This window comes from Eptesicus fuscus, chromosome 18 (assembly GCF_027574615.1).
Source record: "Eptesicus fuscus isolate TK198812 chromosome 18, DD_ASM_mEF_20220401, whole genome shotgun sequence".
Classification (NCBI taxonomy): domain Eukaryota; kingdom Metazoa; phylum Chordata; class Mammalia; order Chiroptera; family Vespertilionidae; genus Eptesicus; species Eptesicus fuscus.
Window position 1 is genome coordinate 54,109,667 of NC_072490.1, and position 27,620 is coordinate 54,137,286.

General features: G+C 46.7%; 1 protein-coding gene across 1 annotated transcript in view; it reads right to left on the reverse strand.

The window, feature by feature from the left end:
• The window catches only part of SUCLG2 (succinate-CoA ligase GDP-forming subunit beta), a 270,953-nt gene that overhangs the window by 109,870 nt on the left and 133,463 nt on the right, over window positions 1-27,620 (reverse strand). Inside the window, exons 3-7 of the mRNA XM_054729710.1 lie at window positions 26,542-26,641; window positions 25,631-25,721; window positions 19,938-20,090; window positions 17,607-17,696; window positions 7,195-7,291 (exon numbers count right to left, since the gene is read on the reverse strand). Of these exons, the coding sequence (XP_054585685.1) occupies window positions 7,195-7,291; window positions 17,607-17,696; window positions 19,938-20,090; window positions 25,631-25,721; window positions 26,542-26,641 (531 nt within the window). The remainder of the gene's footprint in view (window positions 1-7,194; window positions 7,292-17,606; window positions 17,697-19,937; window positions 20,091-25,630; window positions 25,722-26,541; window positions 26,642-27,620) is intronic.

Consider the following 27,620-nt stretch of genomic DNA (forward strand, 5'->3'; position numbering starts at 1 on the left):
GCAATGACTATAGTCTGTGAGTCCCACTTGCTTCCTCTGGAAAGAAAACACTGTTACACTGTGACATCTGGGGTTAAGGAGCCTAGGTAGCGGTTTCCCCAGTGGGCTCTACCACAGCCATCAAACAAATCTGTGCAGACCTGGCATATTAACATCTAAGAACACGCGGCATAAGTAAAAGTCAAAAACCACAAATTACTGAGAGTAGCCCTGACTGAGAGGAGAGAGTCCTACGTGGAAGTTAATGTCTGCTGGAGTCGGCAGTCTTGCCACAAAATGTCCCACCACATTTCCCACAGGCTGTGAACACATGGGGCCAAGGAGCGATCACTTTCCCAAATACTGAAATCTTAGCGATGGAACCCTACAATTAATTACAAAGGAATTGGCCAGTGCTCTCTGCTTGCTACAATGGCATTTTCTCAGCAGCTAATGACCGGTGTAATAATCAATAGGAAAGCAACTTCATTCTTGGCTTTCCACCGGGTTTATAAATACATTTTAATTAATTTATTAGTAACTGTAGCTCTTCCATTACTCATTGGCAAGACTACTTGTAATTGACACCTTTGAAATGAATGGGCAAAGGCAACCAAATTGACTTCCTAAGTAAAGAGTTTCACATAAAAGAATTCTTGGTCAAGATCAATAAACTAGTAAATCATCGTTAAGTCCCGGCTGCTCTTTGCCCCTCACAAGACCGCACTCACAGGCACCGAGAGAAACGTAACTGAGGGATATGGATGCGGCATGCGGAAGGCGGCCCGCTGAGTGTCTGTGAGCTCAGACTTGCGATGCTTGCCCTGTGCTCTGATGTAGCACCAAGTACAGAAATGCGCTCACTCTTTGGGGCCACCCTGGGGGACCTTTAGAGTTTCGCCAGGGCTTGAAGGTGGTGACTGTGGGATCAAAAGGATCTCTGTGGGAGAAACAAAGATGTATGTGCTCTGGCATCAAAAGCACCGTCTGTCTGAATCCCACTCTGGCCCATCCTAGCCAGGCCGCCGATCACCTGAAGCCCAGTGGCCTGGCTTATGAAACGGGGAGCAGAGGCTCGCAGCCGCGCTGGAAGGAGAGGAGGCATTGCTGGAAGGAGAGGAGGCATGCACGGCACTCGGCCACATACACAGCTGGCCCTCGGCCCCCGTCCTCTCCCTGCACAGAGCTTTCCGACCCTCGGAGGGTCCCGCTGCCCAGCCCCGAGGACTCTCCTCTCTTCCTCTCACTCAATATGACCTGTACTTTGTCCGCTCCTGTACAGTGCCAGCCTTTTGTCTAGAATAAATATAAGCTGATGCTCAGGAGTTCACAGCAATAGTTACCAGTGGTTGTCAGTGCCATGCCGTCTTCACAACAAGGCTGTGTCTAAGGGAGCCCCTGCGCCTTCTCACTCCCTGGCCTCCCAGAAAGATTGGGGCTTCGCGGGCGGCACTCCGGTTTAGACCTACTTCACTACGAAGCCTTTTCCCACAGGAAGGGTTTAATGGTAGGCACTGCATGAAGGCTTTGTACCTGACAGAGAAGTTCGTTTTCTCTTAAAGGACGAGGATGAAAGAGCTGCCTCTCTGGAGCCTCAAATCACACAACACCTCTGCAGATGGCCAAGGTGGCTACAGACTGGTACATCCAAGTCAGGGGGCCAGTGTGCCCCTCAGGGCCGCTTATGCCTGTTTCTGTGAACGGGGTTTTACTGGACCACAGCCACATCAGCTCATCTACGTCTCCCCGTTGCCGCTGTCCTGAGAGTCCCGCAGCCGAGAGGCACAGCCAGCCCTTCACGGGCAGGTGGGCTGTCGCCGCTAACCACAGCAGTCTCGTCACCTTCGTCCCTGCTCTAACAACTGACACCGGGGCCTCAGCAGCACGTCCGTTAGGGTGAAGGGGAAACGTAGAAAAGTGCGTCCTGCTAGCTAGAAAATAAAAATGCGAAACAAACAAAATAACCCTTGCAGCTGGCACCCAAGTAGATTAATCCCTGACTATTGATTGACGCTTGTATGCTTATTCCCCGTCAGACCTTTCCAAATACACGTTACGCCTGACGTGTTCAAAACGGACTGATGTCTATGTCAACCGCATGGCAATAAAACAAACGTGCTTGCTCAAGCCTTAGCTTTTTCATTTAATATAACAACAAACTACGGTAAAAGGTATTTTGGGAGGAGCTCAGCTTGGTTCAGACATTAAGACTTTCAATGTCACAATAACAAAACCTCAATTCTTTAGAAAATTCAACTTGAACAAAGGCCATTCTGGGTACAAAGTGGGTGAAAAACACGCCTATTAATATTTATAAAACAATTTTCGCCATCAAGAGCACACTGTTACATGCTCGATAGATTATACAAATGAGTTTTCCTTCTGAACAGCCATGAGAGGGACCCGCGCACGTGGTCGCAGGACGCGTCTGTTGCTTTGTTCAGCGATGGGTGTTAAGATTCTGCGAGCTGCTAATTCAACAACCTCCATGAACAAACGACGGGCAGTCAGCAGCCTCTGACCCGGAGATTCAGCGGAAGAATGTGCCATGGAATCACACAAAGGAAAGGACCTTTCAGAGGGGAGACTCACAATAAAGGAAACATGACAGCAGCAGGCAGTGAGACTGTCATAATTAGTTTGCAAAGTAATCTGTCGTCAAGCAAGGCACTGCGCTGGATCTGGGATAAATAACCACGATGTGCTATGGAAATGGGCCCTTAAATGCTGCCACTTTCAAACTGGCCCCACTTTCCATTAAATACCGATGTTCCAAGAGTTGTATACTTTTTAGAACTTTTTTTTTATTTGCTGTGGAAAGAGAAAATAGATATGAAGGGGGGGGGGTGAGGGTAGGTAGAACTAAAAATGTTCTTGAAAATAGACGTCTCGTGTATAAAGACAGAAACAGAAACACCCACCGGCAACATGGGCACTTGCTAACACAAAGCAACAGGGTTATTTAGGGAAATTAACTTGAAGCAAGAAAGAGATTTGATGTTCCAGTTAACTTTAACCCAGCCTTAATTCTCATGTCATCTTGGCCAGATAGTCACTGTTTAAACTGGGTTTCATTCCTTTAATTTGGTGAATGGATTTGTGCTCCAGCTGACGAAAACGCCCCAGAGCCGGAATTCTTCCTGTGGGGACTATGACATGTTGGGCGAGATCATTTCTGTTGGGAGGTGTTGTGCTGTGTGTTACAGGATGTTCAGCGACATCTCTGGTCTCCGCTCACTAGAAACATGTAGCAACTGCACCCCAGTTAGTGACAAACAGAAATGGATGTCAACGAGACTCACTGCAGTGATCAAATAAAATCATGTGCTGTACACCTGAAACTGATATACTAGTAGTGTTATGTCAATTATCTCTCAAAAAGGTCTTTAGCCATTGCCAAACGTCCCCTAGGAGACAAATGCCCACCTTCCCCATTGAGAAACAGTACAGACACCAAGGAAAGGCGTCTGTGTGCAGGCAGCTCTGGCTGAAAGTGGGAAGAAACGAAATCAGAGGCAAAATCCCAGTGGCTTGCAAACTAAAGAAATGAATGGATGGATAAGTAGATAAATAATACTAAAGCAAATTCATTCACAGTTTAATGAATTAATCCTGGCACTGCCAATTGGGTAAGCAAGGAAAACAGTTACATTCTCTCTGACTAATAAACAGTTTACTTTCATTTCAATAAGTTAGGTCATTCTGGTCCCTTTTTCCTTCAAGAAACTGCCTTTCTCCCATACCATGTGAGCCAGGCTCAGTGATTGGTCTAGGCATGGACATGTGACCCAAGCAGGACCAATCAGAATCATCTGAAAGGTTTCTATGGTTGCTGGAGGAGCTGTGACAAGAACTGGCTCATCTTTACTGCCCTCCAGCACCCAGCTGACAGTGCAGGGGATTCAGGCTCAGGCAGGGCTCAGGGCCAGAGGCTCCCCAGCCCACTCCTTAGACTTCTGTCACCTGAGTGCCCCTTCTCCACCAGGGACTTTTCCACAAAAACTAGGCAGATGGGGGTTTCTATCTCTAATAACCATTATAATCCCGACAGTCACCAAACTACATTGCCATCAGCGGTGCCAAATCATAGTCTTTGAATCAGATTATAAACCTCGTGGGGGAAAAAATCGCTCCTAGACTGCTGTTCTTTCTCAACTTCAAAAATGCCCCAGAGGTGACCTAGCAGCACAGCTGTTACCCAGGCCACTGCGCTCACTCCAGCAGCAGCATCTGCAAATATGTGACCCCGAAGCTGGGCTTAAAACAATGTTCCTCATGGAGCAATAGAAGCCTGAAGAAACGCTCGTACAGAGAGGCTCTATGACCAATAAGATAAAGGGGAAAACGCCTGGTATGATGTCTAGCTCTTTAAACTTCTAAATTAAAAGAGTAATTACTAAAGTTTTAATGGGAAAGGTTATATGTTCTGCTATTACGGATCTAAATGAAAAAATTAAATATTAAGATTATCAATATTGCTCAGATATAAATGATTGCTTTTACAGCCCCTAAATAAAGGACTGCTTTAGGGGACTGTGACAATGAAGAAGATCAATGTGTACATTTGGTCATTAATCACCGTTTCCTAATTGGGTTTAATTTGACTACTGCTCATTAGGGTTATAAACCAACTCACTCATTTAATTGTGATTAAATTCAGTAGTTGGACTTTTATGGTACAATGAACAAATAGCTAAAGATAATTTTGCTCTTAAAATAGCACGTAAGACTTATGTTTCAATGAACTCTAAACACAAAATTTACTTTATGATGAGTCCTTCAAAAAAGCTCAATAATGTTTCTTTCTCTTAATAATTAAAAAGAAACCTTCGGATTTCACAAGGTTTTACAAATGCCCCCTAGGAAAAGGTTCTCACAGCCCGTCCCTGCCAGAACCAGCTGTGACACACCTCTTCCCAAAGGCTTGAATTCCCATTTTTAAAAAATATGAAATAACCAGGTTTCTTGTGCATACCAGTTTGAAAAGCAATATATGACCTTTAAGAGCTTATATTGAACTTCCTTCTCTTTCATTTCGTGGACTTAATTATCAGCCACTCAATACAGCGTGAATTTTGACTGATAGTCCCAAACTGGGACTACTTCTCGATCAGTCAGATGAAAGCAACTTAATAGTTTAAGAGGGAAAAAGAAAAAAAGGCAAGTCACTATAAGTCCGTATGGCACATCAAAATCCACAGACACACTGTACTGAGACATGGGTTTGAATCCCAGTGTTTAATTACTCATGGGGAAGTCACATGAATTTTCCAATCCTCCATAAAATAGGAAAACATTTCTGACTTTGCAGGGTTGCTGCAAGTAATCCAGAAAGAATGTAAGTAAAAGTTTATCATAGTGCTTGACGTAAGATTTCAAAAGAGTTTTTTCTCCCTTCCCGTACTGTCTTTAATCAGGGGCGGGGAACTGTTTTTCTGCCAAAGGCCATTTGGATATTTGTAACATCAAATATTGGATATTTGTGGGCCATACGAAATTAGCCTGCTTAAAAATTAGCCTGCTCTATTCTGTCAAACATTTCATTAACTCACCCCTATGCCGTGGCAGGGCCAGACCAAATGATTGTATGGTCCGTGGGCCGGGCATTCGCCCCTGGACTATATGATGTACTGATGATTTCACAGCCAGATGAAATAGTAGTTTGTTTATAAATGACCTACCACAGATTTTTATATGGTGGTCATTTGTGTAAACTATGAAATATATTATTTTCAATGACTTCCTAAACATGAGCTTTTTGCCTATCTTACTTTGAAATGTTAAAAAAAAATAGAAAAAAGATGAAGATCTATCTCTACCCTTCCTGAACTGCTGCTGTGCCTGAGAAGAGGAAGGAAATGTTATGACTGTCGGGAACTGGCATGATTTGTGTCTGACAGCGGAGGCTTACACATTTTGGATTAAAAAAAGAAGATGGGAAAAAACAACCACGAGGCCCAGCATAGATCTGGAGTCAGGACATGGCAGAACCAGGTCCCTCTGCAAAGTAAAAGCCACTGAGCACCCTTCCCAAACACCACTGGCACAGCGTATGGACAGCACCTTGCAGGGCGGGGGTCGGGGGGATGGCAAGGTTCTAGGCCTACTGGGGAGCTTCTGCCCAGCGACCTCATGACCCCCTCTCTGACCTAGGGCACAGAGCAAACGCAAACAGGTCAGGTCTCTGACATTCGGCCATCCCCCTGACACTATTCAAGGGGTGCAGGAAGGAGGGAGATGGGAAGGGGTATTCACTTTGTCTCCTTTGACCTTGTGTTCAGACAGAGTAGTACCTGCAGCAGACAGCTCTGAATTAAAGCATGAACACACACACACACACACACACACACACACACACACACCGCCCCGCCCCGTCCATCTTGGTCTACAACTTGGTTGTATCTGCACATAGCAGATCACCTCATTTACCAGCCCAGTGGCAAAGACAGATTTACTGACTGTCCGCAGCATTCTCAGCAGCACCCAGGACACTGGGGGTGAAATGTACTAAAAAGACCAGGTTCAGGGAAGTCACTTTCTGGTGTCACTATGCTACCCACCTACTCACTAACCACCCCTACCCCAAGCACACGCACAGACCCGAGCTCTGGCTCGGGAATCAGAGAACTTGTTGGACAAGTGCAGGGGTCGGGGTGCGGAGATGCAACAGTTGCTTATACTCCACAAGTAACTGATGGATAAGAAAAACCTTCCCCACAAAAATGCCTCCTTCTCCCACTGGAAGCAGAAGCTCCTAATCTCGTCGGGGGGAAGCCGGATGGCGGGGCACCGGAGGGGGGGCCACCGTGACGGTGCAAACCCAGCGGGCGCACAGGTGACTGACTATATGCAGACTGAGGTCAACTGCAAAGCTTCCCGCGGGTCCTACAGCAGGTACGTTTTTTACATGCAGTGTCTCCTGTTTCCACCCACTTCCTGGCCACAGTGATGGGCCTCAGAAGCAAGGGCTGCCGGAGGGCGGGTGTTTCTAATTAAAACAAAGAGCAGCCTCCTCGGAGGCTTGGCACTTGGCTGCGAACGAACTCAAGTGCTGAAATGTGCGACTGCATCATGGGAGCATTGGAAACTATGGCAGAAATTAAATCACCGGGAAAAATTAATGCAAAGCTGCTGCGACAGTCCTTTGTAGAATTAAATTTATAGTCCGCAGGAATAATTACATTCGTTTGTTTTCTCTTGTTTGTTTATTTTTACCTTGTCCTTCCGGAGTCTCACCGAAGGGATTCACTTCCACCTGCGTGGCATCGATCTTCAGGAAGAGGTTATACAGCTTCTTAATCTCATCCGCAGCCTAAACGTGATCAAGTGAAAAGAAATTATACCAAAGCAGTAGAAGAACGCTTATTCTGCTGGACTAATGAAACCTGGAAAATTACACGCTCTGTCTTCATTTTCAGTTAGGTTTTCTGAAGGGGAAAACAGAAAAGCATAGTATTTTCATTTCCACTGCTATTCATTAGAAGGAATTGCTCCACGTTCCTCCAGACACCAGAGAAGTCCATTATCAAGACAACAACGTATTTCCAGGATGGCTTAAAAACGCTGGTAATCTTTCTGTAAATTGCCATGTTCCCATCAGCCGAGCTATGCCACAGTGTGAGCTGCAATCATTAATACAAACAAGCTCCATTTAAGTAAAAGGTAAACATGATTTTGAGAGTTTATAATAACTACGTTTTCCTAATTATGCTGGAATTAGACAGTTATTATATTCATCAATTCAAACTTATAATCTGTGGAACAATTACTGAGAGTCTAATGCAAACTGCTGCAAGAAAGGAAGATGGAGTCCTGAGCCGCCCGTGAATGAGCGGCGCAGTTGAGCTGAGAACAGGGTGCCCACGGGCAGGCACCAGAGAGCAGGACGTCCAGTTTCCCAGAGGTGGTGCCGACTTCATGGTCCTCACTCTGCTCGAAGTCCACCCCTCATTCATGCTTTTCAACCAGGATGTCTGAACTGCTGAGTCTCGGCACCCTGGCACTGTGACCGGGGCTCGGGGACGACAGGAACGGGCATGACACCCCTGGAGAGCTCACGCCCGCAGGTGCACAGCCTGGGGCGCCTCACAGCAAGGCTGCGACCAGGCGAGTGGCAGCCACCAGTCCCTCTGGGCTCGGTCTCGTTCCTGGCCGTGGCGTCCCCTTTGCTGCAGTTTTGCTGGTGGTTCCAGCCCTGCGTCATGTGTCCTCAGAAACGCATGTGGCTTTTCCCCTAGGCTCCTCTGTACATCGGAGAGATGGCTCTAGCAGGCTGAGCTTCCAAGGCTCTTGGGCTCAGCCCAACAATGGGAGGCAGCAGAGGGAGCCAGGAGGTGGGGGCGGGCACAAAGCTGGGGTATCTCTTCCCCTCTCTCTGCCCTGGGCAGCATCTCCTGCTCCGACTTCAGCTCCCACCATACCGGCCCAGCAGGGCTCCAATTCTGTGCCCCAGTGGCCAGCGACCCCCGCCTCCTGCCCCCGAGCACGCAGGTAGCAACAACGGCTGTTGTTTAGCTCTACAGCGCCTCTGCCCCTCTGAAATGTCTCAGCTCTGACATCCCCATCTGTGCAGCCACTTCCTCGAATAAAGTCCCACCGGGTAAATGACGAGAGTGGTTTCTTTGTCCCACTAAACAGAAGAACTGGAGGTGTGATGTGTGTTATTCACTTCATGTATATTTGTAAACCTCCTTAAATCCTAACCTGAAACTCAGTGGACATAAACAAACATACATAATGAGTAAGACTGAATATTTTTTTTAATGTGCTTTTATTGATTTCAGAGAGGAAGGGAGAAGGAGAGAGAGAAAAACATCAACGATGGGAGAGAATCATTGATCGGCTGCCTCCTGCACGCCCCAGGCATATGCCCTTATCCGGAATCAAACCTGGGGACCCTTCAGTCTGCAGGCCGACGCCCTATACACTGAGCCAAACTGGCTAGAGGAAGACTGAATACTTTTTAATATTAATTTCTGGGGAGCAAGATAATACAGACATGACACAAATGCCCCTGGCACACCAAGGTCTGCCTCAAGCCTCCCCTGACTCCGGGCCACACAGTACCCAGCTCCGCTCCGCAGCCACCTGACCCGTGGGTGCTACGCTGGAGATTCTATGCACATGCCAGCATGCACATTCCTCGCTCATCGTTTTTGCAAAAACAAGTGGGTCTATATCTTCTGGCTTTAATAGATTTTAGAGAGCCGTCATCAGCAACACAAACAGAGCAATCTTATTCTCTGAAATGGCTGCATAATACTTGTTGTGTGGATGTATCATAACTCATTTAACGTGGCTCCTTACTAATGGCTCCTTGGCTTCCAATAGTTTGACATTCCTTCAAATGCCTCCTCACCTGTATTTGCATGTACATCATACATGTGATTAAACGCCTGTAGGGAAACTTGTCGGAATTGGAACAAAGAGGGATGCGGGCATTTTAATAATAAAAGACTACCATAAATTGTTCTTGATAAAAGCTGCCACTAACTCCCCTCCCACAAACCAGCTCCTCGGAGTGTCCTAACCACAACCACCAGCTCTCGGGAGCGCCCAGTGTGCCAGGGGAAATGCGTCTCCCACACGCAGTTTTAACTGAAATTTCTCTTATTAAGGAGGGAATTTGATATTATTCTATGAGCTTAGGAGACATTTGTACTTCCTTTTCTGTGAATTCTGCCCATTTTTTTCTGTTGAGATTTTACTCTTTTTTCTTATTACTTTACATGAAGGTGTTTTTACATGAAAGAAATTATCTCATTATCTCATATCAATTGCAAGTACTTTTCTCCTTTATCTTTTGCCCATATTTTTGTTATTTCTGCCACATAGAAATTTGATAGTGATGCCACTCTTTTCTTTTATAGTGTCCGACTTTGTGTCAATGTACAAAGGCTGGTCCCACTTCGAGTGTTGAAACAACCCTCCATTATTTTTTCAAAGACTCTTTAAAATTTCCTTTATTTAGTGTTTACTTTTTTAAAATCCAAACTTTAGATTTTATTTGAGTTACACTGAAAAGCTGGTAAGTAACACACTCTTGTCTGTGTTTTGTACTTTTACGGTTTTTCTAAGCCATCGGTGTGCTGGGAACACACACGCTGCCTGTCCTGAGCCCACGGCAGGCCCTGCACTGGCACAGCCTCCGCCCGTCGGCACTCAGCAAGCATCGCGTAAGCAGTGGTTAACAATGAAGAGAAACTACATGAGAGAAATGACTGCTGGGTGCATAAACGTATAAGATCTTATCTCAGCTGCTTTAAAGCCTTCTCTTTTTTTAAACACACACGCCATAAAATTCATGGGCTCAGCCATTTGTACGTGTACAGTTCCACAGTGTCAAGGGTATTTACATTTTTGTGCAACCAAGCTCCAGAACTTTCCATCCAGCAAAACGGAAACTCCATACCTGATGACCCCCTGCCTGACAACCACCAATCACTTTCAGTCACTAGGATTTCACTATTCATATACACACATAAATAAAAATCATACCTATTTGTCTTTTTGTGACTGGCTAATTTCTTTAATTGTTTTTATTTTATCGAATTTATTGTGGTGAATTCGTTAATAAAATTACACAGGTTTCAGGTATACAAGTCTATAAAACATCATCTGAACACTGTATGTGTGTTCACCATCTCACGTCAAGTCTCCTTCCATCACCATTTATCCCCCCTTTGCCCTCTTCTACCTCCCCCACCCCCATCCCGCTGGTGACCACCATGCTGTTGTCTGTGTCTGTGGGTTTTTTTCTTTGCTTCATCCTTCACCTTTTCACCCAGCCCCCAACGCCAGGCCGATGTTCTCAAGGCTCAGCCACCCTCAGCACGTCATGATCTGCTTTTCCAAGGCTGACCCACCTTCCATTGTATACACGCACATCACTTTATTTATCCATTCGTGTATCAATGGGCACCTGGGTCGCTGCAAAGCTCCCTACGCCTATCAACCGAGATTAGAAGCAGCCTGGATTTTCTGCACTTAATGCCACTGCAATTAGACATTAACAGAGCATTTATGGGGGCGGGGGGCCTCCACTAGTGTAATTGTATATTCTCGTACAAATTGCATATTCTTGAAATATAAACATGTTTTGAGCAGGGAGGAAGCATGATGAAATCGTGTTGTAAGACAGACAGGGAGCGCCAGCCGGGCTTGGAGACACGCCTTATTCCGAGGCAATACTAACTGACTACAAGGGCTGGGCAGGTGGTCGGTCTGCCCAGGTGTAAAACCAGGAAATGGCAGGACTGTGGCAAGTTGAGGTTAGCTCCCTGCTTTGTAAATGTGTTCAAATTTAAAGAAACAATTAAACACGAGTCAGAGAAACCCTTCTGCCGAGGACTGTACCATCAGCCACCCGCGACCTCGGGTCATCACACACTATGCAGGGAAGGTGTCTTCTTTCCCTTGGCCACCACTTAATGTTAATTTAAGGTTGCTGGTTACAACCTGAAAGTTAAGGTTGCAACAAACAATTAGAAAGTTAAAATGCCAAAATTCAAATATCCTTGAGGACATATGCTTCATACTATGATGATTTATACGTGTCTTCAAAAACGTTTTGACAGGTTAAAAAAAAAGTTAACTACCTTTCTTGCATTCCAGAAAGAAATATCATGAGCATTCACTCATGGTCCCTAAAGCTAGTGGAGTACAAACCACTCCTGGGGTTTGTGTGGGTTTTCACCTGGCCCACTGGGTCATTTCCTCAGCTTCAATCCTAGAGGCACGAGGTGACGATTCAGTGTTTCGGAAATTAGTAATACAGATGATAACTGAGACACACGTGAGGGACTTGTGAATTTTGGGTCCCGTTCAGCTTTCCATGGCTTGGTCTTTTCAACCCATTCTTGCTGAAGTGGATTTTCACCAGAACACATACGTGGTGGTTATTATGCAAGGTGATACTTATTTTTATTAAAACTTACATCAGCTTTTAGAGACATCAGGCAGGAGTCACAGGACAGACATAACTAAATTTATAGATAATCATTTTATATGCTGTTTATCCATGAGTTGAGGTGCCTCCTCCAAATGCCTAAACCACCTCCTAGATGAAACTTAAGTAACTTTCAGTCTTACTGAATCCGCAGGGTCTCTAAGATGACCATTTCTTTATCAAAGGACCAGGAATTGATCATCATTTAAAGTGCTTTCCCTTCTCAGGTGCTGCCTCCACGGCCCGCTGAGCCTGACGGTGGCGGGGACGCACCGTCTCTGTGCCCAGGCCCCGCACGGTGGGCAGCACCCGCTCGGTGCTCCCTCCACTTTTGCTGAGCAAGTGAGGATGCAAAGTCTTTCATGTAGTCAGCAATGAAATAAGAAACAATTTGAATTAAAAATGTAATTAAGAAATATAATGACAATTAGCTACTAATGACCCCTGAGAACTTGCATGTTCATCTTCCTTTCATTGGTAACTCACTTAAAACCTAAGTTGTTTGGGGCATTGGGAAAACAAGATTCAGACCTTTAACAGCCATAAATAACCTAATTTTCTCTTATAATGCTTTTGGGGAGGAAGGCGGTGTCTTAAGATGTACACAATACTGTTATTGCCTTCCCTAGAACTCTGTTATGTTCACCTCCTGAGCTTTGAAATTATGTGGCCAGCAGATTTGGCCCCTCCAGATCTGTCCTCCGGCCCTTACAGCTGCCTGCTGCTACCCCCCCGCCCCCCCGAAGCATCTCTTCAAAGGAGCATCCAAGATGTGCTACTTCACTGATCCAAGCATAGGACAGCTGCTTCTTGGGCACTTCATACATCTGCGAAGCACATTCCTAACAACACAGCAGCGAGAAGATGGCAGTCCTGTGTACACTTTAGGACCCAGCAAAGGCGACTGCACATGGCTAAGGGCACCACAGAGCAGCCAAGGGAAATGGGCACAGAGCCAGGGCACTGAGCACATGGCGCTTACTGAGGGCAGGGAGCTGGAACACAGCGGCTATGTGACAGGGGCTCCGGTGAGCCTGCCCACACAAGGAGCCACTCAACCAATCAATAATGCAATTATGGCCTCATTCCCAAGAGAGAAAGCCAACGGCTGTAGCCCTTACCCGAGAGCCGTCCAGCATCGCCCTTTCACGACCTTGGCATCTTTGCCAGCCTCGAAATGACAATTAGCTCCTCTGACTGCTCACTGAATCCTGACTGTACCTTCTCCTGAGGTTTAGACACAGATGATCCTGTCCCCTTTGGCCTCCTGAATATTTATTTTCCAAGGGAACCTTTCTTCCCATCTTCAAATAAGCACTCTCCTCTCTCTAACTTTTTAAAAATTTTATTCAATTTACTTGGGTGACATTGGTTACTAAAGTTATATAGATTTCAGATGTACAATTCTATAATACATGTCTGTATATTGTATTGTGTGTTCATCACCCAAAGTCAAGTCTCCTTCCTTCACCTTTATCTCTCCTTTATTCTCCTCTACCTTCTCCCATTCCTCTCCTCCCCCCCCCTCCTCTATGGTAATCACCATAGTGCTGTGTCTATGAGGTTGTAGTTTGTTTCTTAATCCTTTAACTTTTTTCACCAAGCCCCCCAACTCCCTCCCCCTCTAACAGCTGTCAGTCTATTCTGTGTATCTATGAGTCTGTTTCTATATTGTTTATTTGTTCATTCAATTCCACATAAAATGAAATAAGGTTTTTATCTTTCTTTCACTGGTTTATTTCTCCAGGTCCATCCATGGAATCTCATCATACTCTCCACGTCCATCCATGATGTCACAAAAGGTAAGATTTCCTTCTTTTTTATGGCTGAGTAGTATTCCATGGTGTACATATAGCACAGCTTTTTTATCCACTCACCGATTGATGGGCCCTTGGGCTGCTTCCGAATTGTGGCTATCCTGTATTATAAAAAGCCTGTGGACCGATCAGCAGGAGGCTGCGTGCACATGCACGGCGGGGTGGAACCGCCACATTGCTCCGGAGATGGGGCCGAAGCAGGGAGGTGCCTGGAGGAGGTGGGACCATCCCGTGGTGGGGAGGGTGGGGGTGAGAGCCCGTAGCACCCCCCTCACCAGTCCTTCGCCACCCACTGCTCGCACTCAGCACGCTCACCGCCCACCTGCCAGGGGAAGGAGCGCAGTGCACGCGCCACCAGGAAGCGGCACTTGAAACTCTGCAGCAGGCGGGAGGCTTCCACGCTCTCCTCCGGCGCCTTGACGGGGTGGAGCTGCCGCATTGCTCCAGAGATGGGGCAGAAGCGGGGAGGTGCCCAGAGGAGGCGGGACCAGCCTGAGGTGACTCACGGGACCGAGGGCAGGGCTTGAAGCAGCCAGAGCAGGCCGGAGGGGTCAGGGGTGGGGCCAGGCACGCTCAAGCTCTGGGTGGAGAGGTTAGGGTGTCAAGGCGGGGCAGCAGGTGGGTGGGTGGGGTGCACACGGGTGGGCAGGGCCACGTGATTTCACGCGCCAGGTCACTAGTTAGAAATAATACTGCAATGTACATAGATCCCATTGAATCAATACCTCCGGTTCCTTCAGATATATTCCCAGAAGTGAAACCACCGGGTCTTATGGCAGCTCCATTTTTATTTTTTTGGAAGACCATACTGTCTTCCACAGTGGCTGCACCAGTCTGCATTCCCACCACAGGGCATCCTCACAATACATTTGTTGGGTTCCTCTTGTTTGGGACTCTCTGGGCTTCCTGAACTTGTAAGTCTATTTCTTTCACCCGGCAGGGGAAGTTTCCTGTCATTATTTCTTCAAATAGGTTTTCAATATCTTGCTCTCTCTCTTCTCCTTCTGGCACCCCCATAATGCGAATGTTGGTACCCTTGAAATTATCCCAGAGGCTCCTTACACTATCTTCTTATTGTTTTATTCTTTTTTCTTTTAGCTCTTGTGATTGGGTGTGTTTTGCTCCCTCATATTCCAAATCCTTGATTTGATTCTTGGAATCTTCTACTCTACTGTTGAATGTCTGTAAATTATTCTTTATTTCAGTTAGTGTATGATTAATTTCTGACTGGTCCTTTTTCATATCTTTGAAATTCTCACTAAATCCCTTGAAGCTCTCATTAAGATACTTGAGCATCCTTATAAACACTGTTTTGGACTCTGTTATTTAGCAGTTTGCTTGCTTGTATTTCATTTAGTTCTTTTTTTGGCGATTTCTTCTGTTCTTTCATTTGTGACATGTTTCTTTGTCTCTGCATTTTGGCTGTGTCCCTGTGTGTTTCTATGTGTTAGGTAGAGCTGCTATGTCTCCTGGAATTGGAAGAGTGGCTTTGTATAATAGGTGTCCTGTAAGGCCCAGTGGCTCAGTCTCCCCAGTCATCTGAGCTGGGCATTCTAGGTGGACCCCTGTGTGGGCTCTGTGCACAGTCTTGTAGTTGAGCCTTGATTGCTTTTGGCATCACTGGGAGGAGTTGACCTCATGCTAACTGGCTGTGAGGACGAGCTGAAACTACAGTGGAAGAGATGCTGTGCAGAAAACAAGCCTTGGAGCAGGACTTGCTTCAGTGGGGCTTTGGTGCTCACTGAGTCTGCCCCTTGAGTGTGTCACTTGTGCATGTGTAGAGTTGTAATCTGGTAGGGTCTGAAGCTGTCCACCATTACACTGGCTCTGAGGTCTCTCAGGAGGTGCAAAGTCAGTCATTGCCTGGGGCCATCCGACAGGAGCTACAGAGCAATCTGCAGATGGCTGCTATTTATGTTGGGCTTGGAAATACCCAGGTGAGGCCAAGCTGTGAAGCAAGGCAGGCTGCTACTAGTGCCATGTCTTGGGCCTCTTATAGGTATGGGGCACAGTGACTCTAGCAACTGCTTGTTTGTGAGATTTTAGAAAAGTCTGAAGCCTGAGCTAGGACAGGCCATTCACATGGAAAAGCCGCTGCAAACAGCTTGGGTGGGGCTGCAAATTGGATGGGGCGGTGTCTCAGGGAATCTCCAGGGCAGAGCTAGCTGTGTGAGCCATGCTGATGGAAACTCAGATATGGCTGTCAGTCAGCTCAGCGATGGAGGAGGTCTCAGCACAGGAACAATGACACCTATGAGCACTTTTGTCTGGGAGAAACAATCCCCGAATTCTTGTTCAGATGCCAGACAATCCAGTTCCTCCCCGTATGTCCCTGAATTCTCCCAAGCCGTTGCCCTAGTGCTGGAGCTCAGAGGGAATGAGTCCATGTGAGGTTGTGTGCCAGCCCTTTAAGAGGAACTGCCTGGGTCTGCAGCAGCCTCTGTGTCCTTCAGCCACAATCCCTGTTGGTTTTTGCAGCCCGAAGTTAAAGGAACTTCTCTTTCCAGCTCTGAAACCCTGGGCTGGGGGGTGTGGTATGGGCCTGGGACCCCTTGCTCCTCACAGGAGGCCTCCACAGCCGAGATATCTCTCCGAATTAGAAAAACACAACACATGTGTGTCAGACCAGCCTGTTCCATGCCTCTGCCCCCTCCTACCAGACTCAATGTGCTTTCTTCTTTAATTCTCTAGTTGTAGGACTCCCATTCAGGCAGATTTCAGGTGGTTCTGAAGGATGTCTTGGAACATACACATACTTAAAAATTTTATTCTGCTTCACTCTCTATGATTTGCCTTATTGTCACTATTGAATATCCAGAAATAGAATCAATCAAAAGAAAAAGTAAAGATAAGAGAAAAGTGCAATATCATGTTTTTTTAAAGGAATACTACCCAACTAAATGAAAGAAAATGTTCTGTAATTATCCTGGAGCCCTAGGGGGAAAAGACACATGCACACATACACAAACACACACACACACACACACACACACACACACACACACACACGGGATCTTAGTAATGAAGGAGTTAAGAATAGCCACTAAGTCCTCCTGACTTAGCTGTGGGACGAGGAAGCTGGCTATGCAGACAAGCAGTTAGGCTGCCCCAAGGGCAGTGCAGGGCTGTGATGCTCAAGACAGACTTTCCCTCAGCACCTCGGAGGCCAATTTGTCTGTCTCTGAAGTTTAGTGATGTAATTACTAAATTGGCATGTTTTAAGTTGTTCTTAGTGAAATATCACCTTCATGCCATGCATACTCATCTCAAATGGCTAGTAGCTATGAAAGCATACTGACAAGTTATGTGTGCTAGTAGTAGCAATAATAACTGACCTGTCAGGGGGCTGAATTAGCACCTGCACACATCAGTGTACTCAGTCCTTGCAATAACCCTCTCAGAATTTCATCATCCCCACTTGATGCACTGACATTCAGATGGGCTGGATCACACATGTGCTCACATGTTGGGTAGCAGTGTAGGGTTCAAACTCCGATCTGTCTGAGTATACAGCCTGTGCTTCTAATCACTGTGCTGACGATTATAATTCATGGCCTGGAGCTGCAAGCTATAAAAAAGACAGAGACTAACATTCATAACAAAGTGTATGTGTCTGCAGGCAATACACACACACACAAACATCACACCTACACACATGCCAAGATATATACATACACACACACACACACACCATAAACATCCTCTTTCGGAACACCAGAGAAATATTTTCTTCATCATAAACAACTGTATGGAAAAAGAATACAATAACGTATCTTGTTTCTGAGTAATTGAAGACAAATAAGCAAGTTCTCCAATGTTTTCTGAAACAAGTCAGACACAACGGCCTCCAATCGCACAGGTACCTGGTTCTTCAGGTGCCCAAGGAAGCCCAAATTTTCTGCCATCCGCTGAGCTTGGCTGTCCTTTATCCCTTCCATGATGTCGATTTGCTCCTGGTAAAAGATGAATAAAATAACCAAAATTCAGACAGTCAAGTGAGAAGACACCTCAAAAGACCAGCGCTTCGCATTTATTTGCAAGTGAGAGATGAAAGGGAGACGCCTTCCCAGAGGTCTCTGAGTGGGGCCCCTGCAGCTGCCTATGTGGCAGGTTTTAGTTGGCAGCCCATCTATAAAACAGCCTTTCCAAAAACTGCACTTCTTCAGGGGGCGTGCTGACAAGACAATCGGATGCCAGTGTTCACTTTTAATTACTGTACAGATGGCACTGACGAAGATTCAGTCCGTTAATTTTGATGCCGTCTTTTGGAAGGCTTCTCCAGCCTAATGCTGCTGCTAAGGTTAGAGCTTGTCACACAGATAAAACATTAGCTTAAGATGTAAACACTGTATCGATGATGAAAATGATGAGTGCTTCAGCTTTACACGTGCCATTCTCTCCTAGACACTAGGCACTGCTCACAAACGAACATTATTTCACATATGCTCTTAGTAAACGGAATGACTTGTGTGTTTTTAAAAATATTTTTAATTGATTTTTAGAGAGAGAGGAATGAAGAGGGAGAGAGAGAGAAAAATCCATGTGAGAGCACAACATCGATCTGCTGCCTCCTGCACGCCTCCTGCCAGGGATCGAGCCCGAAACCCAGGCACGTGCCCTAACGAGGGGTCAAGCCAGTGGCCTTTCAGTGCATGGGATGATGCCCAACCCACGGAGCCACACCGGCCGGGGCAGGCATGGCTTGTTTTAAATCATACCAAGTAGGTATTACAGGTATCCCACCCTTTTCAGAAGTCTGCTTTGCCCCTTCCCTTTTATCTGTTTTCATTAACCAAAAAAATCTAAAGAGGATTTCTGCTTTCCCAAAAAATGGCTAAGAGTGAAAATAGTGCTCAGTGCTTGTTTTGCTGCAGTCATGGAGGCAGCGCATCCTGGGCAGCGAGAGCCCTGCCCAGCTCCTTCCCGGGGGCCATGCCCGCATCCAGCCTCCATCACCGGGAAATTAGTGTGAGCCCTGGGCTTCCTCAGTCTACTTTGTGCATCATCCTAAGGTAAATTCTGCTTCACTTTCCATCATTTCAGCTTACAAACGGTTTCACAGGCGAGCTCTACTTTTGAAAAATGGGGGACCTACATGTAAGTCAGCCTGTAAAGTCTCCATTTAACTTCCAAGGCAGTTAACTTAAATATGTAACATCGGTAAAAATATTCTAAAACCAATCACCAAACTATCGGTGCTTTATACAAAGAAGTTGAAGAAATAAATGTCCCACTTTTTGAAGGAAAACAAAATCTCTTTCTAAATGAAATAATGAGTATTTATGCTAGAAATCTTAATGTGATTTTCCTGATACAAAGAACCCAGAATTAGAACCTGGAATTATAGTTCAGGAGGCCTTAGATTTTTTTTTTTACTTCAGCTGAAGTAGGCCGAGAACACATCACCTCATTTAATTCTCACAATTCTCTGGGTGGCAATTACCCCCATTTTCATTTTACCGGTTTAAACAGAGAGCTTAGAGATATCGGGAAACTTGCTGGCTAGTTGGGATTTTGCCTCAGACATTTTCGGCGAGAAACTAATCGATGTGAGAGAGGCACGTCGTTTAGTTGCCTCCTGCACGCGCCCTGACCTGGGCCGGGGACTTAACCTGCCCTTGGCAGGGAATTAACCTGTGACCCTTCGGCGATCTAACCACTGAGTGATACCAGCCAGGGCTACAAACTAATCTTGATATCAATAAAAGGAAAAAAGACTTAAAGGATTGAAAGAAACAAAGAATCTGGGCTTTCGAAGGAGTCTGCTTGACATTGATGCTGTTGGAAGACACCCAGGCAACCTCCAGCTTACATCTGGTCTCCTTGGAGCTTTTCTATTCATAATACTGTTAAGTGGGCAAAGGGAACAGAAAGGAAGTGGAAACATCACAGTCTGCTCCACTGTTTAATTCTTGGGACAGGCTGGGTGGAAAGGAACAAGGGAGGAAGAAAAGGCAGGAAGGAGGGAAGAAGGGAGGGAGGGCGAGGGAAGCAAAGAAAAAGACCTTGCATAGTGATGTCTCCCTTCCACCCAACTTTCAACTGGATGGCTATTGAGAAAAAGCTCTTGTCATCCTCAGGCCTTCAATCCCAGAGAGAGATGTATCACCACAGCCTCAGACTCCACATTACATATTTAACAGCTTCTACAACAACCATCGATGAACGCAGAATAGCCAGAAATCTGAACATACCTTAAAAATAAGTTCTGGACTTGAAGCTGCCACCTCTTCGATGTCCATGCCCCCCTGGGGGCTGCCCACCAGCACCGGGCCATTGCAGGACCGGTCCATCAGAATCGCAAAGTAGGTCTCCCTGGAAATGTTCAAAGCTTCAGCGACCATCACCTGCCAGGTAGGAGGAAAGGCAGATGAATTTCCAAGTTTCCACTTGGAAATCTAACAGACTTGCCTCACATGTGAAACAGCTTCCTTTATAGGCCCCTGAACCCGGCGCCTTAGCTTCCAGGACGCGCTGGCTCTGCTCTGGGCGTGCGCCACGCTCAGCCCTCCTCCTAACTGATCCTGTCAACGTGCTCAAGTGACAGGTAGTGGTTGGCCTCAAGGAACCTTCCCACTTTTTTTTTTTTAAATATATTTTATTGATTTTTCACAGAGAGGAAGAGAGAGGGATAGAGAGTTAGAAACATCGATGATAGAGGAACATCGATCAGCTGCCTCCTGCACACCCCCTACTGGGGATGTGCCCACAACCAAGGCACATGCCCTTGACCGGAATCGAACCTGGGACCTTTCAGTCCGCAGGCCGACGCTCTATCCACTGAGCCAAACCGGTTTTGGCGAACCTTCCCACTTTAATCTTATTTTTTTCTTCCTTGAGAATCCTGACACGAAGACTCCAGGCGAGCAGCTGCTATTGTCATTTGAGACCCTAACAGCACATCCGTATTACCACTCTGCTTTTCCCCAAATTGCTCTGGTGCAAAACCCAGTCTGGTTGGCAAAGGGTTCTTTTCCCAGTGTGCTCGATGCTTCCTAGGTTTGTGTACTCCGTCTCTCGGTTCACTGCATTTGTATTTCAATTTTTACTTTCTTTAAATGACAAATGTATTTGCTTGTTCAAAATCAATGCAAATGACACCAGAAGGAACTACACGAGACAATGAAAGCAGCGGCACACATCCGCCCCGGCCCCAGCGGCCAGCTTGGCCATGAAACTGCCTGGAACTGATACTCCGAAGAGCCGGCCTTGCTCTGGGAGGACCTGGTCATCTGCCAGCACGTGACTGGGCAGCAGGCAAGTGGGGCGTCCTGGGCTGTGCGCAACCTTAACAACGCCACGCAGCAGCCGGAGCGGGGGAACCACTGCTACCTTTGTAGCCTTTTTCCTGGGCACCTGCAAGTATTGCCGCCGTGGAATGACCTGCACACGCAGACATACTATGTGCGCTCCAATGCCTTTCTTTCCTCTTGCTTTCAATTTTCTACAACTCAGACATCTTTCCAAGGCCGTTGTGATTATGTACTTATATGTCAATATGTATTTAACCACATCCCTAGTGACAGACATTTACATGGGCTTCAATTTTTCTACAATGCTCCTTCGGTGAATATTTGTGTGCATATATCCTTGCTCATTTGTTTGAGTGCCTTGCAGATAGGGTACCTAAAAGGAAAATGGCTAGGTATTAGATTCTTCGTATGGAAAATTTTGGTAAGTACTCTCAAAATGCCCTGGAGAGAAAGGCTGTATCAACTTACAGTCGCAAAAAGAACAGTAAAAGATGTCTTGGATGATTTTTAAAAGAAAATAAGAACTTTCATATGTAATCAGTATTAGGAGTGGAAATAATAAAAGTACTTGCATTGCTTTTCCTAAAAGCACTTGAATAATACGTTGCACAAAGAAAGTTGCAGGTTAAGTAGCATTAGTTTCTAGCTACCCACATGCCACAAACACACCAAGTTCTAAGTTACCTGAAATGCGACAAATACAGGGTGGGGCAAAAGTAGGTGAACAGCAGTTTGTATGGAAAATAATACAACAATTAATAAATAATCAAGATTTTTAAACTGTTCCTCATACTTACAACTGTAAACCTACTCTTGCCCCATCCCGTTTCTGGTGATCTAAAAAGCTATAATGTAATGGATATAAAATTCTTTTTCAAATTTTTATTGAATTTATGACCAGTTAAAAATAAGTACCTTTGCAGGGGCTTCATCCCGATTCTCTTGTGATAAATGGTAGCTTATGAGTATACAAGAGTCCCGGTGCACGAATTCGTGCACGGATGGGATGCCTTGGCCTGGTCGGCAATCAGGGCCGGTGGGTTGGGGGGAGGGACTGCCAGAGGTTGGCAGGCCATGGGAGCACTTTGACCACCAGGGAGCAGCTCCAGCGTTGAGTGTCTCCTCCCTGGTGGTCAATGCGCGACATAGCGACTGGTCATTCGGTCGACTGGTCATAATGGTCGCTTAGGCTTTTATATATATATACTAGAGGCCCGGTGCACAAAATTCGTGGACGGGGGTGTGTGTCCCCAACCCAGCCTGCACCCTCTCCAATCTGGGACCCCTTGAAGGATGTCCGACTGCCCGTTTAGGCCCGATCCCGGTAGGATCGGGCCTAAACGGGCAGTCGGACATCCCTCTCACAATCCAGGACTGCTGGCTCCCAACTGCTCGCCTGCCTGCCTTCCTGATTGCCCCTAACGGCTTCTGCCTGCCAGCCTGATCACCCCCTAACCACTCCCCTGCCAGCCTGATTGGTGCCTAACTGCTCCCCTGCCAGCCTGTTTGCCCCTAACTGCCCTCCCCTGCAGACCTGGTCACCCCTAACTGCCCTCCCCTGCAGGCCTGGTCCCCCCCAACTGATCTCCCCTGCAGGCCTGGGTCCCCCCCAACTGCCCTTCCCTGCAGGCCGGTCACCCCCAACTTCCCTCCTCTGCCAGCCTGATCAACCCTAACTGCCCTCCCCTGTAGGCTTGATCGCCCCAACTGCCCTCCCTTGCAGGCCTGGCCCCTCCCAACTGCCCTCCCCTGCTGGCCATCTTGTGGTGGCCACCTTGTGTCCACATGGGGGCAGGATCTTTGACCACATGGGGGCAGCCAGCCATCTTGTGTGTTGGAGTGATGGTCAATTTGAGTATTACTCTTTTATTAGATAAGCTAGAAGCCTGGTATATGGGTGTGGGCCAGCTGGTTTGCCATGAAGGGTGTCCCGGATCAGGGTGGGGGTTCCCTTGGGGCTTGGGGCAGCCTGGGCGAGGGCCTATGGTGGTTTGCAGGCTGACCACGCCCCCCGGCGACCCAAGCGGAGGCCCTGGTATCTGGGATTTATTTATCTTCTATAATTGAAACTTTGTAGCCTTGAGCGGAGCCAAACCTCCTGCTTGCTCCGTGGCCGCAGCCATTTTTGTTGGGATTTATTTATCTTCTATAATTGAAACTTTGTAGTCTTGAGTGGAGGAAGCTTGGCTTCCTCCATTGCCGGGGGCAACTCAAGCCTCTTGCTCTCTCCAGGTCCGTGGCTGCCACCATTTTTGTTGGGATTTATTTAACTTCTATAATTGAAACTTTGTAGCCTTGAGTGGAGGCCTAGGCCGGCCAGGGTGTGCTGAAAGCTTGGCTTCCTCCATTACCGGGGAAACCCAAGCCTCCTGCTAGCTCTGTGGCCGCAGCCATCTTGGTTGGGTTAATTTGCATACTTGCTCCTGATTGGCTGGTGGGCGTGGCTTGTGGGTGTAGCAGGGTGATGGTTAATTTGTATATTACTCTTTTATTAGATAGGATATATATAATGCTTCTTGGCATATGGTGCTGGGATTACCTAGGATCATTTGGTTAAAAGTTCACTTCCTAACACAGAGCTCGTCTATGAACAGATTTAGTGACTTTCAGGAGCTATTCTTAGAGGCAACACAACTTTACAACTTTAGGATACCTGTCCTTCACGAGTCCTATCTTATTCCTCTAAAGTGTTGGCAGGTGTGCTCTGGATTCCATCAGATCTGTGTGTGAAGACCCCCGCTGGCTCACATGCTCCTGCTTGGTCTTTGGGAACTTCCCCAGGAAAGTGACAATGATTATCAACAGATAAATCAAGAAATTTTATATAAAGGCCAATTCTGTACATTATTATGCCATCTTATGACCTGGGATGTCAGAATATTTTAGGAACTGTAACAGAGAGACAGAAATGGAGCTTGAACACTCCTCCCAGGAGCAGCTCATAGTCTAACTAGCAGTTACTAGTAGATACATTTCAGAAAAGCTCCATCTGTGACTGACACCAGGCACACCGCCAGTGCAGCCTTTCTGTGCTGTCCCCAGTGCAGAAAGCTTTGACACGTGCGTGACCCTGATTGGATGCTGAGCTGGTTTTGGTTTGCTGCTCGGACTGTGGCCGGAGGAGTGCCAGTGCACAGGCTCCCGGCAACACACCGTGGTCAGGTAAGATGAGCGCATGCTCCGTGTTGGCCCCGCAGCGCCGACCACAGCATCTCAGCTCCCAGCACTAACTCCCCCACGGAACAGCCCTCTAACCCAGAGGCACAGCTTTAGAAAAACACCCCATGGGCACAGAGGTATGAATGTGTCGAAATAACTTCTCAAAGAAACTGAGAAACCAAACCTAAAATACTCTGGGATTCTGACTGATGTCCAAGGTTCTGTAAGTAAAAAGAAAACGCATGTTCCTTAGAGCATATGAAATGTTATTGTTACGGAAAAGTGGTAAGACACACTTTACAGAGGAGAAAGACTGAAATAATGTATGACAATTATTTCTGGGTGGTGACAATACAAGGAACTTTCACTTCTAATTTTTATTATTTCTGTACTACTGGAATTTTTACATAAGTTAGTCACTTTTGCAATCAGGGGAAACAAAAAACTACTAAAAAAAATAGATCATTCTAGGAGTTTCCTGGCAATGATTCAAATTACAAGAGTGAACTTACCACCGGTATTTTAGGAACCTTTCTACAAACTAATTTTAAGCTCATCTATACAGTGTGACTCTTCTTTGTGTATTTTTATATGCTTTTTAAAAGAACCACAAACTCTAATGTAAAAACCCTTCTAGCCATAAAGAGGTACAAATTTTTAAAACAAAAATACTAATCATGCCCTCTGTGGACAAATGTTGAAGAAGGTACACAGTTTGTAAAGGCTCATGGCCAGATTTAAAAGGAGATAAACGTAATGTGCCAGGATGAACAAAACCAGCAAAAAAAAAAAATGCGCTTGCATGTGAACCAGTTCCGGCACCTACGGGAGAGGCAGTGGAAGGGGAGAAGGGCGGACCCGCTCTATGAGCGCATCTGAGCATCAGCAAGGCTATGACCGGGTGAGAGTTCAGGATCTCAGCGCCCAGCCTTCCTCCAGCTCCATGGCCCCTTGGGAGGAAACTCTCTCGTGGCACAAGAACCACGAGCTGGTGATTTTCTTGTTGGTCACATCAAAAATTTTCCACTCAACTCTCTCTGAAAAGTAAAACCAGCATGCGCTGCCTCAGTTTCCCCAAGCATGCACAGGGTCGGGAATCGCCACCTGCGAGCTGTGCCGACAGAGCAGACAGTTCCTCCCAACATGCGGGGCCCTGACTCAGCACTAGGAGGGGGCCCGCTCGCCCTGCGCTCTGGGCTGGGGCGTGGCCTGTCGGCTGCACAGGGCCCAGGCCCACTTTCACTACATGCTGAGCCTAATAAAGAACACTGCTATTACACACACTTTTTCTTTCTCCTCAAAGTCATACTACATACTAAACAGATTACATGAGGTTTAAAAATAAAATGGCGCATTGCCAAAGTGCATTAGATTCTGCCAAAACTGAAATATGGCTTTCTTTTTTTAACACACACACACACACACACACACACACACACACACACACAGAAAATGACCAGAAGCATTCATATTACCTTATTAACTTTCACACCTTCTTTTGGAGTTTGTTTCGTTGTCAGGTTATACCCGATCATCTGTTTAGCCAACTGTCCCACAACTTTAGGGCTAAGAGAAAGAGAGAGAAAGAAAATAAAATCAACGTCTCTGTTGAAAGTCATTTTAAAGCAGAGTCCATACTAAATCCTCATGTCCACATGTGCAGGGCACACCTCCATGCCCGGATACATGGGGCTTTCTGTTCAAAAACACAAATGAGAGGGAGGGAGGGAGGGAGGGAGGGAGGGAGGGAGGGAGGGAGGAAGGAGGAAGGAAGGAAGGAAAATATCCCCTATTACCCCCCCCCAAATAAATGATAGTCATAGTAAAGAGACAAGGCTGAAACGCACAACAGGTTTAGATGAAAGCTGAGTAACAGAGACTTGAGAGCGGGTAATTTGGAATGTACTGGCCAACGAGGGGTAAAGGTGAGGGTAAGAATCACTGTGAGAAATGAAAGTTCGGGAAAGGAGAGGCCGTGTTCAGAGCTGCGGGTCAAGGAGCTGCGGCTGCACAGACAGCTCAGAAGGAGGGAGCCTGGGTGTCTCAGACAGGAGACAGGGTGCCTGGTGGTGGGCAGCCCTGCAGGTCTGGAGCAGGAGCGCCGTCAGGACAGCAGAGCTTGATCTGTGAGTGGCGTCACTGCCAGCGTTTGGGGTGAAACCTGACTGTCCAGGGCAGAAGCAGCGCCCAGGGGCACCAAGTGAAGAAAACCCTTTTATGGAGCAGGAGGAAACGGGCGTTGCCAGCGTCTTCCTGACCCCGTCCCCTCCATGCGCCAGCTCCAGCTCCCACCCTGCACCCCACCTTCCCATCGGTGCTCCTGTCAATCACCAGCAAGACCTTCCACAACTGCGGGCCCAGACGGGGATGAAATGCCCAGACTTACTCTTTGGTTAAATGAACGCCGCCTTTCAAACCGCTGCTGAAGACACCTTTTCCTCTTCCTCCAGCCAAGATCTGGGCTTTTAAAACAATTTCTTTTGCATCTGAAAAAGAAAAAGAAAATTCAGAGTGGGTAGTTGATTTTAAATTATTTTTTTAAGCCACAATGAACGTGGTAATGACATATAACTTCCAACACTGGTAAAAGCTCTCCCCAACCAACTTTGAAAATGAAGGCAATAAGGAACTTCAAAAAACATCAGTGAGCCACTACAAAGTCTGTTTATCGAGGACACTTACGTTTCTCTACCAGTTTAATCTAACACTGGACCATCCCAAGGGAAGGGAAGGCATGTGAGTGTCAAGGCGCTAACCAAACCCGGGCTGAGGTTTTGTTTTTCGTTTTTTTTAATAATATATTTTATTGATTTTTCACAGAGAGGAAGGGAGAGGGATAGAGAGCCAGAAACATCGATGAGAGAGAAACATCGACCAGCTGCCTCCTGCACATCCCCCACTGGGGATGTGCCCGCAACCAAGGTACATGCCCTTGACTGGAATCGAACCTGGGACTCCTCAGTCCGCAGGCCGACGCTCTATCCACTGAGCCAAACCGGTTTCGGCCCGGGCTGAGGTTTTAATTCCACTGTGTGATGACACTCCCCGTGGCAGAGGCACCACCTGGAGCCAGAGAAGCTGACGACCTGTCAGTCATCTGGGATGCCAAAGGGAAGACAGGGTTACAAAAGGAAAGGTGCACAGACAAAATGCAAAGGGAGGACGTAATAACTGTATTCTTGGAAACAACAGTTTTCTGAGCAGTTGCTCTGTATATAGACAGGGTTGGGTAAGGGAGGAGGAAACAGATTAAAACTAAAAGCAAGCAATGATTTTAAAGTGTTGGCAGGGTCACAAAGCATCCCAGGGAGAAGCGGTTGTGGAATCTTCGTCCTGCACTCAACACCAGAGTCATTGACCCGGGCGCCTTTATGGGCCAGGCTGGGAAGCCGGGGGAGTGAAGCAGCAGGGACGGAGCAAGGCCTTAGCAGACAGCAACGCTCCCCTCCCCAACCGTCAAGAAGA